Raw genomic sequence first — 14,102 nt, 5'->3', positions numbered from 1 at the left:
TTGACCCATGGATTGGATGCTGCAATCTATACCAACTCCCTCCAGCACTGATTGCCCTTCTTAATGGTAGGGGCATCTACTCAATAGCACACATTGTGGATGAGCTAAATTCATCCATATTCCAACAAGCATGGAAGTCTGCAAATAATCTTGGTATCCCAGATCAATGGACATCGGACTGGAGGAATTACACTACTGCATTATCTGAATTGCATGTTCGAATTAAGGATGACGATGACGATCTGATTTGGGCCCCGACGGCACATGGATCATATTCACCAAAAGAAGGATACCCTATTATCCACGTTGCTCATAAACTAATTGTCCTGGAAAGTTGGTGGCATGCGATCTGGAAACTCAAGGCGCCACCTCTTAACGCGACTCTTCATGTGGAACATCATCATGAATAAGACACCCAACATGCATTAATCTGATGACAAGATCTTTTCAGGGTCCTTGGTGTATCATTTGTCAACGGGAGGAGGAATCAAATGATCATTTATTCCCAACCTGCACAACCTCTCGTCATATTTGGGTGCAAGTGCTTTCCTCATTGAACATCACACAGCCCTGGGAGGGAAACAACATCAAGGAGGCATGGAACAGCTGGTGGAATGCTTCCTCCAACATTAAAATCTGCAATCTTCCATTGATCATATGCTGGAATATCTGGTTAAGCAGGAACAAAATCATTTTCAAAAATATGCAAATCTAGTGGCCGTTGATTATTACTAGGACCTGCAACAGCTTCAATGAAATTCCTAAGGATGAACAACCCTCCCCTGATGGATCTATCATTCTTGAAGTTATTGATCATGAACATCCATGGGCCTACTTTGACGGGTCCGCCCAAGACTAGGGATGTGGTGGGGGTCTCCTACTTCACCTATCTGATTCTCATTCCTTCCTGATTCGTATGGGCCTGGGCTGGCACTAACAATTTTGCTGAGTTCATCTCGCTGCATCATCTATTATATTTTGAACCGAATCATAATTGTAGACACATTCAGATCTTTGGGGATTTTAAGATTGTTATCAATTGGTTCAATTGCACATCTGCATGCCATGTACATTTTCTCATGAACATTTTGGATGATGCATTGTTTTTAGGATCACAATTTGATCAGATTACATGTATTCACATTTACAGGGAGCACAACCAAATTGCGAATTAGCTTTCAAATAGGCAAGACATCGACCTAGGGGTGAATGGCTAATTCAAGAACAAAGGGAGGAAGAGGCCTCCTAGTGTTATCACAAGCCATATATAGACCGGATGCAGCAATGGGCCATTAGGCCCTAATTTATCATAGATTATATGATGCATAACATAGCTGAAAATTTATAGCAAAGCAATTTTGAAATTTTGTAAAAATTTTGAATAACTTTTACTTAACTTTGAAGGTACATCCTAAATGGGTACTCATGTATAGAGTTATATATTTTGATGACTACAGTCACACATACAACATATGCCACAGTGATCTACAACATGTAATTTTCCACTCATAATAGAAAATTACGATTTTTCCCAGGGGGAAAAACATTCACGTATACATTGTAATTAATAATCCAAATAACTAAAAAATTTGTTTTTCAAACCACATACAATGAACCTTAACCTTAGTACCTCTCATCAAAAATTACACATTGTCCTTGTATTTACTATAATTTTCTTTTCCACAAGTCTGGAGAACATAGTCATATTTGAAAATGTTCTAAACAAATCAATATACTAATCTCCCTACTTAATAAAATGCCTTTGATGCATCACAATCTATGCATCATTATGTGTTTACGTTCAATGACTCCTTTATTGTTAGTGGCAAAGACAATTCGTTTTCCACATTGAGGTCAATAACATCAGCTTATTTCTTCTCTAATCTTTGAAAGAAATCTCATGGTTGTGTTTTTTAAATATCTTCATGTTTGTTTTTAAATTCGTTTTCCACATTGAGGTCAACAACATCAGCTTATTTCTTCTCTAATCTTTGAAAGAAATCTCATGGTTGTGTTTTTTAAATATCTTCATGTTTGTTTTTAGCTTGCATTATGTTTCAATGCTACTTCTAAATTTCCATTTACAACAATATAACCACTACATTTTGCCATTTACAACAGTATAACCACACTTTTCCATAATTCTCAATTGCTCGAATGTTAGATCAACATCTCTTAGACAATACAAAGGCAAAGCACTTTTTCAAAAGTTATTATTAGTATCATTTTCTTATCAATAGCTTTCCACAAATCCATAATTTCCATTGTTTTCAACGAATGTCCCTGAAGAGTCATATTCTTACATCTTTGTTAAAAATATTTATATTTCTTTAAAAATTATTTTTCTCAAGACAATCTTGTTTAATCCACAGTGACAAAATATCTATATTTTCATTTAATAAACTTTTGCTCTTTAAACTTTACCTAATTTGATTATTAGTATAAACAATGAATCAATTTTATAACACCAGAACTTGGTAATCTCTCCCAAAAAAATAAGATTATCCCTATCACACCATTTTAAATCTCTTCGTTCAAAATCCCTTCATTTTTTGTTTTCAAAATAAATTTAAAATTTGGTTATCAATCTTGAGAGTTACAAAATCTCGTATCAATCTTGTGTAGCAAGTTATAAACGATTTCAAATTCAGTTATCAATCTTGTGTAGCAAGTTATAAACGATTTCAAATTCAGTTATCAATCTTGAGTTAGAAAATATCGTATCAATCTTACAGTGTATCAAGTTATAAACACTGATTTGTGTGGTTTTGTATCGGAGAAAGAAATCACCCGTGTCAATTTCATGGGATTTATATGGTCAAGTCCACTCTTGGGCATATTTCGTGTTCTAGTCAGGACTCAACGCAATGTTTTTGTCAAACTTGAGCTTGTCCAGCCTTACCAAAACTCGGATCCCTATGTTCCTCAAGTGATATTTCTGCACCTAATCGAAAGACGGCCCTTATCGCGAATCACAATGTGCTGTACCTCCTTAGTCATCTCCCAGCGGCTTCAATCAATACTGGCTTTTCAATTGTTAATTCGCTTCGCATGTGACAACTTCGTCCACACAACATCTCTAGCAATGCCTCTTAGCTTAATTGATTGATACATTATTAACTAACTAATGTAATCTCTTTTACATTAATTAAATCATTACATGAAAATAAGGAACCCCACGCTGCCTGTTAAATTAAGCTCATTTATACCTAACCACCCACCATAAAGATATGCTCTATTCTACATTTTTGTGTTTTGGGTTGAAATCGGACAATGGTGAGAGAACTTTTTTTGGTTACATTTGAAACGCATCAATCAGATTCACAACCATTTGGCAACTCAAATCTACCATTTCAACATTTTTTAACTGGATTTTGGACAAAATCCATTGAAAAATGTAAAACATTTAAATCCAGACTACACTAACGGTCAAATTTAAACCTATTTATACCCACCAATTTAACCGGATTCATACCCACCACTTACTGTAGATATATTCAAAGGTAGGTGAACAAAAACTTCACATTTTACTACGTTGTCATTTAATTCATAAATTGGTTTTCCAAAATGCAGTGTAGGTGAGCTGAAGAAATTTGGGCCATTTATTGAAAACATGAAATATAGGTTCAGTTTCAATCATTTTCCAAAATTAGAAACCTCGTGGAATAACTCGAGGGTTCTTAAATTTCATAGAAAGGCCACTTGGAACTGTGAAAGATAGAACGGAATCCACAATATTGGAAATTTTTAACTGAACCCTACTGTAATTCAACAGGCCAAAGCTTTATTTAAAACTTGATAATTGTGAAACACCTATACCATCCGCAATAACTAGTAATCAACTGAAACTATCTCAACCCAATGTACACAATAATCATATTTGAAGAAAAAAATCTTCCACAATTATGCGAAGTAATCCGACCACCTGATTATAGCATATGGGAGGGCTTACAAAACACGTAACTATAGACATGCCGGCAGGATATATGGAGATGTCTAGACGATGAGCTGCGTGAACCCATTGATCCCACGCAAGTGGAAGGTTTATTCTCATCTACAGTTTTATCATGTGCTCTTGAAACTGCAAAATGTGAAACTCTTCCAGAAACAAGCTTTGAAGCGTAACTTGTACCAATTCCCTTGTCTGTATTTGCAGTGTACTGTACAACGTAAAACTAATAGAGCTGACCATATGAATATATCTGTGATCTTTGTACCACTGAACAATCAATCCACATAGACGAGTATCTCCCAAATACAAAACAACTATTCAATCAGCCTGTTGCAATAATCATTAGAACTCAACTTGTATCCATTATAGCAGATAGTCCATATCGAGAAGACTACTTTTGAATGCTTATAGCTGCAGTACAGAAAAACAATAGCCATCCTTAGTTATTGGAACTAAACAAAAAACATATGCAACACAAGATAATAGTTTACAAGCCTCTACAAAGTCTAAACAATAACAAAACTAACAACATTTAATACAGCCGTCTGTAACTGGTCCAATGTCTCACATTGACAGACAGATAAAATGTGTACAAAAAACTAGACTTACCAAATGGGCAAAATAAAAGGATATGTTCATACAGATATGCTGTTGCAGCAACCAAACTGTCATATATAAATGTTTGTTGACACTGAACTGTACCATAACCAGTACAATATACATGGTTTACGAAAGCTCAAAATCCAAATGTAGCTAGATTATAAACAATGGAAAATAGATAAAAGGTTTAGTGAACAAATATATTTACCATTGCAAGCCAACCAACCGATGTGCCAATAATACAAAGCATACATTGCAGTGAAGTCTAATAGATACAGTATAGAATTCAATCATCGACATCAAAAGGGATACATGCAATTTTGGCAAATAAAGAAAAAGACTAGCCACAACTTCCCTTGTTCACTGTTGGTCTGTATGACACGAAATGCAATTCTGAAAGCAAGATTGCTGCCATTAACTCTTGAAATTCAACTTTCCAAATTTTAAAATAGAAGCCATGAAAATAGGGCAGGACCAATGCTTGGAATATATTAAGTTTTAGTGCAATTAATACATAACTCATATAGATCCAAAGCATGAAGATTCAAGAAGCTTTACGAGGAATACAGGAATCCTTTGCTGATTCAAACCAAAACACACTACCATAATGTATTACTCTCATAGCATAGATGGCATTTTACATTTCTATTTAATAAGAGATGAATTACTTACAGAAATTATGCTGAATCATAGTACCGCCTCAAATGTATCAGAGCAAATGTGAAAATCAGACAGCTATTGCAAGTGATCCCTGAAAAGTATATAATAAGTTATTACGTATTCAGGGAGAAATGTTACCCTGGCTAATTCAATATGAGGAAAATCATGAGTATACTACTTACTTGTAGCTGTTTAGTAGCAGTTACTCAGCAGATGACACAAACCTCACTGACCAAAGTTCATCTCAGAATATCTGCATTCAGACAAAACATTAAATTCTACCAAACACATCTGAAACATTGATCACCGTAATTGTGATTTCATTACTTACTATCATTCATTTTAACTCAAAATAAGATTATGAAGACAACCAAATTATATTCCCACCTGCGTGGCTTATTTTGACGCTGCCCAAATTCATCATTTACAAGTTCTGCAGAAGACATCATGAAATGTTTAACAATTATGTGATGATTTGTTTAAAGCATTCACACACATTAAAAACGGGGACTACATTTCCTAAATAGTAAATTTCTTACTTATACCTGATCTTGGAGTTGACTTCCACATGTTTTGGGGCTTGTTTCCACTGGAATCCCTCCTATAGTATGGTATATCACATTAGTGTCTCAAACAATTCATTGCTTATTCCTATTTAATACACACACACACATAGAATTACATACAGTCTATACTAACCCAGCAACACCAAATGCAGCAGGCTGTGTAGTTGGTTGGGCGTAATAACCCCCATCAACTGCTATATATGGAGAACAGTAAGTGGCTCCTAGAGCTCCAGCAGCTCCAGCCAAAAAAGGTACCCTGAACCAATGAAATAATATGGCATACATTAGTAACATTTTAGTAGAGATGTTTAATCGACAGAGAGTGGACTGGTTCTGGCTATAGACACCTTTACTTATCAAAGACGTCTGTTTATTGAGGCCATTGGTTCATCCTTGATTTTGGATGATTTACACTTTCAATTTCATTAATGATTCAAGAGCTCTTTAAAATATAACTCCAACCATTGTTTGTTACATGGTTTATTGTGTATTATTGCTATAATTCTTACATGGTTTGTTGTGTACTTGCGATAATTTGGTTTATTGTGTACTATTGCTAAAAATTATAGCTTCACTACACGTCCTACTTCAACCTCGTGAAAACCCCAGAGGTTATAAATATTTCTTTTTAGATAGCTCAATAGGACCAATTGGCTGTTAATGAATACTTCAATAGGCAACTATCAGGTATGTTGAGAATAAAAGCTAGATAGAATAATAAGTTGTATTCAAGCAATGTAGTTTTTGCACACCAGGTCATTTCAGATCCTCCAAAACCAAGTTGAGGTTGAGCAACATATCCAGGTAGTGCCATACCAACAGCAGGAACCCCAAGTCCAGCATGGTGCTGCCCTCCAAACTGCATAACTGTTAACATCCAAACCAATCTTTGGACATTAATATATAGATGAACGGTATTTTTGAAAGAGAGAACAATAAGTGAAAAGGAGCACTGAAAGCAGTGCTTCCTATAAACCAGATGAAAACTCTATATGCTTACGTGGTAACAAAGCTGGTGCAGGTGGAAAGCTTTGCTCAGAATGAGCAACTGACATGCCACTCGTTCCTGCAATGGCCTGAGTGCCATTATATGGGTAAGTGCTTCTTCCTGCTCCTTGAGGACTGCCTCTACCTCTACCAACTGCTACACTTTTTCCCTTGTTTGACCCAGGTGGTGATGCAGCATTCCCACCTTCAGAAGTGGCAGGTCTAGAGGAAGATTGATTATTGCTGCTTGTTTGTTGAACTGACTGCTGGGATGAGATTCGTAAGCCTCCTTGGCCATGAGTTTGAAGAGGTCTCTGCTGAACCATATGCTCTGATTGTGTAAAATTGGAACCTCTATTTAGTTGGTGTCCTGAATTGGTAGGCTGATTAATAAGCTGGCCTCCGGCCGCTGAATTCCTTCCTTGAAGTTTGGACTTCTGTTGCTGAGGCAAATGAATGGAGGAAGATTTAGAAATTTGCTGCATTGTGATTGGCTGCTTCTCTGCACTTGAACGCAAAGCTGGCTCCACATGAGGCTGAGCCTGCTCACGAACAGAAACTATATTTCTTCCATTCCTTGAAGAAGTAGAAGCAATAGAAGTCCCCATTTCATCCTCTCCCTTAACCACAGAATTATGTAAGCTTCCAATAGTACCTGCATGTTGTGGTTCACTTTTAACAGGTACTACCATGCTTTGGTGTTGTGTACCAGATGGATAAAAAGGAGGTGACGCAGAACTCAAGCTTGAGCCTGGGTGCTTCTTTGGAATCCCACCATTGAGTTGCCCACCACCAGGCTGAGAAGGTTTCTTAGATGAGCTGTTTTTCAGCATATCATCTGCAGCTTTTGAAAATCTGTAGAAAGTAACCATTAATGTTAACATAGTAATACCAATTCACCATAAATACACAGAGATGGAACAGAAAAACAGTACTTACTGTTTGTTCATCCCCATGAAGCCATCTCCAGCATTTCTTAACTCAGCCTCCTTCCTTCTCGATCCCCTTCCCCTCCCACCACCTCGGCGTGCAAACGAGGAGCCATTATTGTCTTCAAAGATTCTTGATCTATTGCCTCTCCCCTGGCCACGTCCCCCATCCCTACCTCTGCCACGACCTCTAAAGCGCCCTCGACCTCCCCTGCGCCGTCCCTATAAAAGGGAAAATACAGTGTAAAATTATAGCTTTAGCTGTTCACCCAATGGCTATTTATAAGCAAATTTGTGTATTTTTTCTAGTAGGCAGTTCAAATTCAGAAGTGATAAGATACAATTTGACTTTATTATTTACAACTGCTAGTGGCTTCTACATGAACATACTAATGGCCAACACATGAAAGTACAAAATCAAGATGATCAGGAGATATAAAAGTGCTGTAAGAAACAGTTTGCAGAAAAGATAAATGTGTCTAGCTATATTTAGTCACTATGAAATTTGACTTTGTACTTTGTAGACTTATTAGGTAATGATCACTGAAATAATCATCAATAAATATGGACTGGGAAGTATGACATTTGATATTAGATACACTTCTTTAACAATCATGTTTATAGCCTGAAAACAAGGTTATTGTCAGGCACTGCGTAACTTAACTCTGAAAGCTAATAAGAACCTTTTTGGATTTGTGGACTACAGCTGCTATCAAATATGAAAAATGGATGTTTAAATGGAAATTTTATGATAGATTCTTTGGCATAAATTTCATGTGATTTACGCCGAAGAATCTCTCATAAAATTGATATGGATCACAGAAGCCTCAATTCAATAAATGGAAATTTTTACTCCAACCACCAATGGAAAAAAAAAAAAAAGAGGGAATCATATCTTCAATGAAATGTTGTAGCTATTTGAACATGGGATTTCTTGTCTCTATGTGTTCTAGTTACCTATTACTCATATTGATATAATCTGAAATTCAAATGAAGCATAGCAATAAATGGGCCAATATTTGTCTCCAGTTACTTGTGTCTTGCATCCTTGGGACTCAATTATAAACAATTGAAGATTTACATGGATTCCTCCTCTGAAGCTCCACTGGAAAAAAGTTTGAAGTTGGGGGGAAAACAGGAAGGTGAACAAAGGAAACATAACTTTTTTTTAAGTTGAAATTTAACTAGGGCACATGCTGCTACATTAAACATGCTATTTCTTGTCCATGAATTATATGTTTCAGTATTAAATCAACCAAGCTTTTAAATTGTAAAACCACTACGGTTTATTAATATATCTTAATTAAAAACATTAAAACATGATTGCACCATATGATCCGAAACATGTCACAAAAAAAGACTAGTGCCCTGTTCCAAATTTGGTGTGCATGGTTTGAAAACCATGGCACATTCTGATGGTTGATATAGTAACTAGATGAGCTAAAAAAATCAAGAAAAGAAAGTTTTGTGTATCAACTTGGAACTATCTTAATTTTGACAGTTCAATTTTGGTGATTGTTCATCTGTAACATAAGCTTTTAAGAAATAGCCACATTAACCTAAACCTTTTTAAAGCAAAAAACAGTACTAGCAAAGAATGTTGCCTATCGTTTTCTTGCATCACATCAAAGATCATAGCTTGAGAAGAACTAGCTCAGCATTATTTAGAGAACTACATATTCAAACTTTCCTAGAATGCAATATTATTCAAATAAGGCAAGACCTTGCAAAAGCACTGGAAAGAGTCAGTATGACAGTATACATACCCATCAATTCCTTCCTGTATTATTACCCAGCATTTAATATAGACCTTATATGACAATGCACTAAGTTCATACACACTCATTTTAGCCCCGTAGGTATCAGGTAAGCACCAGAATAAGATAATGTCCCATTCACAGACATAATATATAGTTAAAATATTTCAGAGACCACTTAAACATTGTATCTTTAGAACTTGGAGAAATGAAGTAACTATTGGTAATCTGACATTGCTCAGCAATTTTAGGGTGTTCTTTCAACCATGACAAAAATGTTTGATAGTGTGCACAATGACATCCAAAAGAAAATGCTGCCAGATGATGCCAAGCTGCTAGAAAGAGAAGTTCATTTTTTTAGGAGTGACCCTGAACCTTTCACTTAAGAAATCTACAAGATATTGAGAAAATTAAATAAATGTGAACAATTGAAATCATGATGCCTTTACAATATAGTTAGTACAATGGACCTGAAATATTGAATAAATATGGTAGACACCAAACAGCATAAAGAACAAAGAACTACACTAAACACCAAAGTCCAAAAAAAATATCAGAATAGTATGACAAACAATCTAATTATAATTGGACAAATAAAAGTGCACACCTCGACATTATACAATATCTGTACATCAAAAATTAATTGTATAGAATAGAATATAATATATTTGTTCTTAAAGGATCTATCAGGTGGAGAAGTCACAGCTTGAGGGTAGACTTTCCAGATTTAAAGCAACAAAAATGTATGAAGAATAGGAATGACATTTTAAAGAGAATGATGTTACCAACTAGGATACTCCTATAGGAGGTCTTTGAGCAAGACCCAGCAAACTACTTAGCTGGATGACCCACATATGAGTGATCAACTTGGACATGTGGGTTTGCCCAAAACAAATTGCTCTGAAGTGCATCATTTGGGATGCCCTTCTTACAACTTCCAACACATTGATCCCTTTCTGATGTGGCCATCAGTTGAAAAGGAAGCATTGCTCCATCTCTACCTCCTATGACCACATTCCTGGTAAGTCCCACTCCTCCACTCTTTCTTGGGCTCCTTCAATATTCTGGTCTGACATATTATCCTCAGAAATCTTGTCATAAGTTTGGCCAAAACAGGCTTTCCTTCCATGGTATATTGAGTTTAAGATACTCCTGTACTTTGATCCCATCTGTCTGGATGAAATGCTGAATATTCCAATGTTCCACCAAGTTTCCAGGACGTGGGGGCAAAGTAGCAGCGATACGCAGGAGCGGCATATGCAAAAGCTCCCCACCAATTTTTAGGAAACGTGGGGGGACGTCAGGGTCTTAAAAACTTATAAATATAAAAATATATCATATATCATTGAAATCTTAATATTTATAATGTAACTATCTGTATCATTATATAATATATAACATTTACTTCATGAAGGATAAATGATAAATCGACAAATCATATCACTGAAGTCTGAAACAAATTTAAAACGAAAAGCATGATATCATATAATCTTTGTAACTGCATAGTGTAACTATTAACAATGTACAATGAAAATAAATGTTTAAAGTTTTAAAGTTTAAACCATATTGAAGTTCCAACTATGAATACTGAATCATAAATATTGAAATAAAAGTAAAGTATGATACATCAAGAGTCAATTTTTTATAGAGTCAAGACTCAGGTCTAATATATCATATATTAAGTTTCAAATTAAACTTAAGTCTGAAACAAAAAAGCAAATGTGAAAGGGCGAGAGGACGACTGAGCACAGAGATATCATGAAAAGATGAAACAATGTGAAATTAACATTGAAAATAAAGTTTAAACCCTTCCTGGTTCATAAAAATTAGGATTTTTTTGTTTCATTAAAAAAATTATGATTTTTGTCTAGGAAAATGACCCCTCACAACCCCACACGACCCCTTTCGCCTAGGAAACGACCCTATTTGGAGGATTCGACCCCGAAAATTGAGGAAACACCCCCTTACGAGTTTCCGCGCTGTGAATTTTGGTAAAGTGGGGAAACGACCCCCAGTCATCCCCAAGTCCCCGGAGCACGAGGCAGCTAGGAAACTCGACCCCCAAGTGGGGGGACGTGACCCCACGGAACACTGGAATATTCCATAGTAGCAGAATTTGGTTGAAGCGGGCCTCCTCATAAGGAAATTGGGTCAAGTATTCAATTCAGTTGAATTCACCCTCAAATTTGATTCATATAGTACACAAACAATATATGACAAAAACAATAACATCTTTAAAATTTAATTTAATAATATAAAATTGAATGGGATCATTTATAACATGGAAACCTAAAAATTACCTGCATAGGGTGCTAAGGATGGGTGCCAATTCAACAAAAAATGGCACAACCAAAAAGGGAAGGGTACAAGGCAAGGGTAGGAAGATTTTAGAAATCATAGCTTAATCCTCCCAAACCAAGCCCATCCATGGTAGGACACCTAAACCATTATGGCTGCAAGATAGCTGGATCCGAACAATTATCTGACAATTATGGAGAGACGAGTTGAATGTGTGATTTATTATGTATCCAAATTGTAGAGGGAAGCATAGCATTTACATCTGGCATGTTCAAGATCTAAGGTTGTCTAATTGGGGAACTTGGAGAACTAAGACTGTTCAATCTAGGCACTCTTGTTGTACATCTGGATGGCAGGCAGGTTTGTGTAAACAACTAGGTTAAACAACTAAGGCACTCAAATCAGGAAAGGAAGTTCAATGTGAGTGGCAACCTCATCAATGCAAGGAACTAGTGCAAACAAGGGTAGGGCCTTCTCAAGCCAGAGAAAAAGAGCCATCAGTAACAGCTTTAGCCACAGGTTACCAAAATTGGTTTTCAAAGAGAATTAAAAGAAGGTGGGAGAGCACCAAAAACAAAGCCAAGATGAAAAGGGTCTACACCTTGAGTGTTGGAACTGATGAGAAAATCACAACTTGGCTTTCTGACACTAGGCATTCAAGGAGCTAGAGACCAAGTACTTTAAAACTATGACCTCTATTGGCATATCAAAGGATTTATGGCTTGTGGACCAAATGGAGACCCAAAATAATGAGATTATAAATAGACTACATAAGTTGGACAACAAGTATGAAAATCTCGTCAATCCTATCTGAGCTTCTAATCCTGGCAATGGGAAGACTCAAGAAGCTGGAGAAGACGTAGAGGTAGGGAAAGCAAAACTAGAAGCAAGGACAGTAGCAAACATGGAGAAAGAAGTTACTGTTCAAGCAACAACATCTAAGGAGACAGCCCAAGTTATTGTCATTACTCTAAACCCCCTAGGTACTCTGTCCATGTCTAGGAATATGCTTATGTTTTCTTGTCTACAATTCATCATCAATTCCCATCAAGAGGGTGGGCGCAAGTTTGCTAGAAGCTTTTTTCAAAAGGGAGGCAATCAAAATCACCAACACCTATACTTGGGGATGTAATTCTGAAAGCCTCATTTCAATTTGAGGCATGCTCTTCAACCCTAGGGCCTACGAGTCCTTAGCACTTCTCAAAAGACAAGCAATCAATCAAACAAGATTTTCCAAATGTGTCATCTTCAAGAGGTTGAGACAAAGGAGCACTTCATCTTTCTTTTCCCATCTACTACAAAATTTGTAGATTGTTCCATTCTCTTTTTAAGGAGTCATATACCCTCTCCAATTTCTTCAAGCACCCCAACCAAAGATGTTTGGACTTGTAAATGCAAGAGACCATTGAGCTCCCATTCACAAACCCTCCAACCAACTTCTAGACTAGTCTCCACCCGAATATAATCAATCCCTTTTCTGCAGTGCTCCCATTAGATAGGGGCACCAAAGCACAGACTAATAGTGGCCTTACTTCTAACTACAAATATATGAGGCCTCAAGGGACTATCCCTACATCTTCAAGACCCTGGCATTGCCAATCTAGGCTTTGTACTAGCATTGGGATGACATCACCCAAGCCCCAATGGTGGGTGACCTCTTCCAAGCAATAGCAAAATATAGTCCTCCTACAACACATCCTCTAGACAACCTTCTATTTAAGTTTCCTCCACTCGAACTCAAATGTTGTGGGAACTGGCTCTACTAGAGCCTGATACCATCACATTATTTATAGTCTAATTTTTGGATTTTCTCCCATTGGACATTCCTCTCCCAAATCTGCTTTCCATTTTCAGATTTTGGTTTTCAAGTATTAGTTGAGGTTAGACTTTACTTTCCACACCTTTGTTTTTGTAGTTGTCTCCATGCTCCAACTTAGTATTCACAACATTGTACTTGCAGTCCCATTGACCTACTCTAGTGGTTTGTCAGACATTTATAAAAACATAATATTGTCACATCCATCCCTACCTCTATGTCAAATGTCTCATGTGTTGTTAAGTGCTCATGGAGGCTACGTAAAGTTCCTGTCACTAAGGTGACATCATCTGTGAAAGAAGCTCAAACATAGTCAATGAAGGAAGGCAACCTTCTTACACTCCATTATTGAGGCCGAAGCTATCCAATAGACTTGTCTAGGTTCCAGTCCTATTGTGGACCTACACATAAGAGTTTATGCATTGTAACCACCCAATCATCTAGTACCCCAATTCTACAAGCCTTCCGACAATTTCCCACCAAACAATGACATAGATCCTCATCCTTTGAAGTCTCATCTCTTCTTAACCATGTGCC

At 36.7% G+C, this 14,102-nt stretch overlaps 1 protein-coding gene across 4 annotated transcripts in view; it reads right to left on the bottom strand.

The window, feature by feature from the left end:
- Positions 1-3,579: 3,579 nt before the first annotated feature.
- Positions 3,580-14,102, bottom strand: part of LOC149210766 (CASC3/Barentsz eIF4AIII binding protein) — a 50,209-nt gene continuing 39,686 nt past the window's right edge. The window contains exons 3-12 of one of the 4 annotated variants that reach the window (XM_089396781.1): positions 7,705-7,916; positions 6,779-7,620; positions 6,531-6,645; positions 5,912-6,034; positions 5,758-5,813; positions 5,600-5,645; positions 5,395-5,465; positions 5,225-5,303; positions 4,562-4,648; positions 3,580-4,363 (exon numbers count right to left, since the gene is read on the bottom strand). In XM_089396781.1, coding sequence (XP_089252907.1) covers positions 5,438-5,465; positions 5,600-5,645; positions 5,758-5,813; positions 5,912-6,034; positions 6,531-6,645; positions 6,779-7,620; positions 7,705-7,916 — 1,422 coding nt within the window. In that variant the 3' untranslated portion in view covers positions 3,580-4,363; positions 4,562-4,648; positions 5,225-5,303; positions 5,395-5,437. The remainder of the gene's footprint in view (positions 4,364-4,561; positions 4,649-5,224; positions 5,304-5,394; positions 5,466-5,599; positions 5,646-5,757; positions 5,814-5,911; positions 6,035-6,530; positions 6,646-6,778; positions 7,621-7,704; positions 7,917-14,102) is intronic. The other 3 variants (XM_089396782.1, XM_089396780.1, XM_089396783.1) reach the window with 3 other exon arrangements.

The sequence above is a fragment of the Pinus tabuliformis genome, chromosome 1_2, assembly GCF_031772625.1.
Source record: "Pinus tabuliformis cultivar Carrire ecotype Pingquan chromosome 1_2, CPIR1, whole genome shotgun sequence".
Taxonomy (NCBI): domain Eukaryota; kingdom Viridiplantae; phylum Streptophyta; class Pinopsida; order Pinales; family Pinaceae; genus Pinus; species Pinus tabuliformis.
Note: the sequence above shows the minus strand (reverse complement) of the source record. Positions and strands in the feature narration are given on the sequence as shown.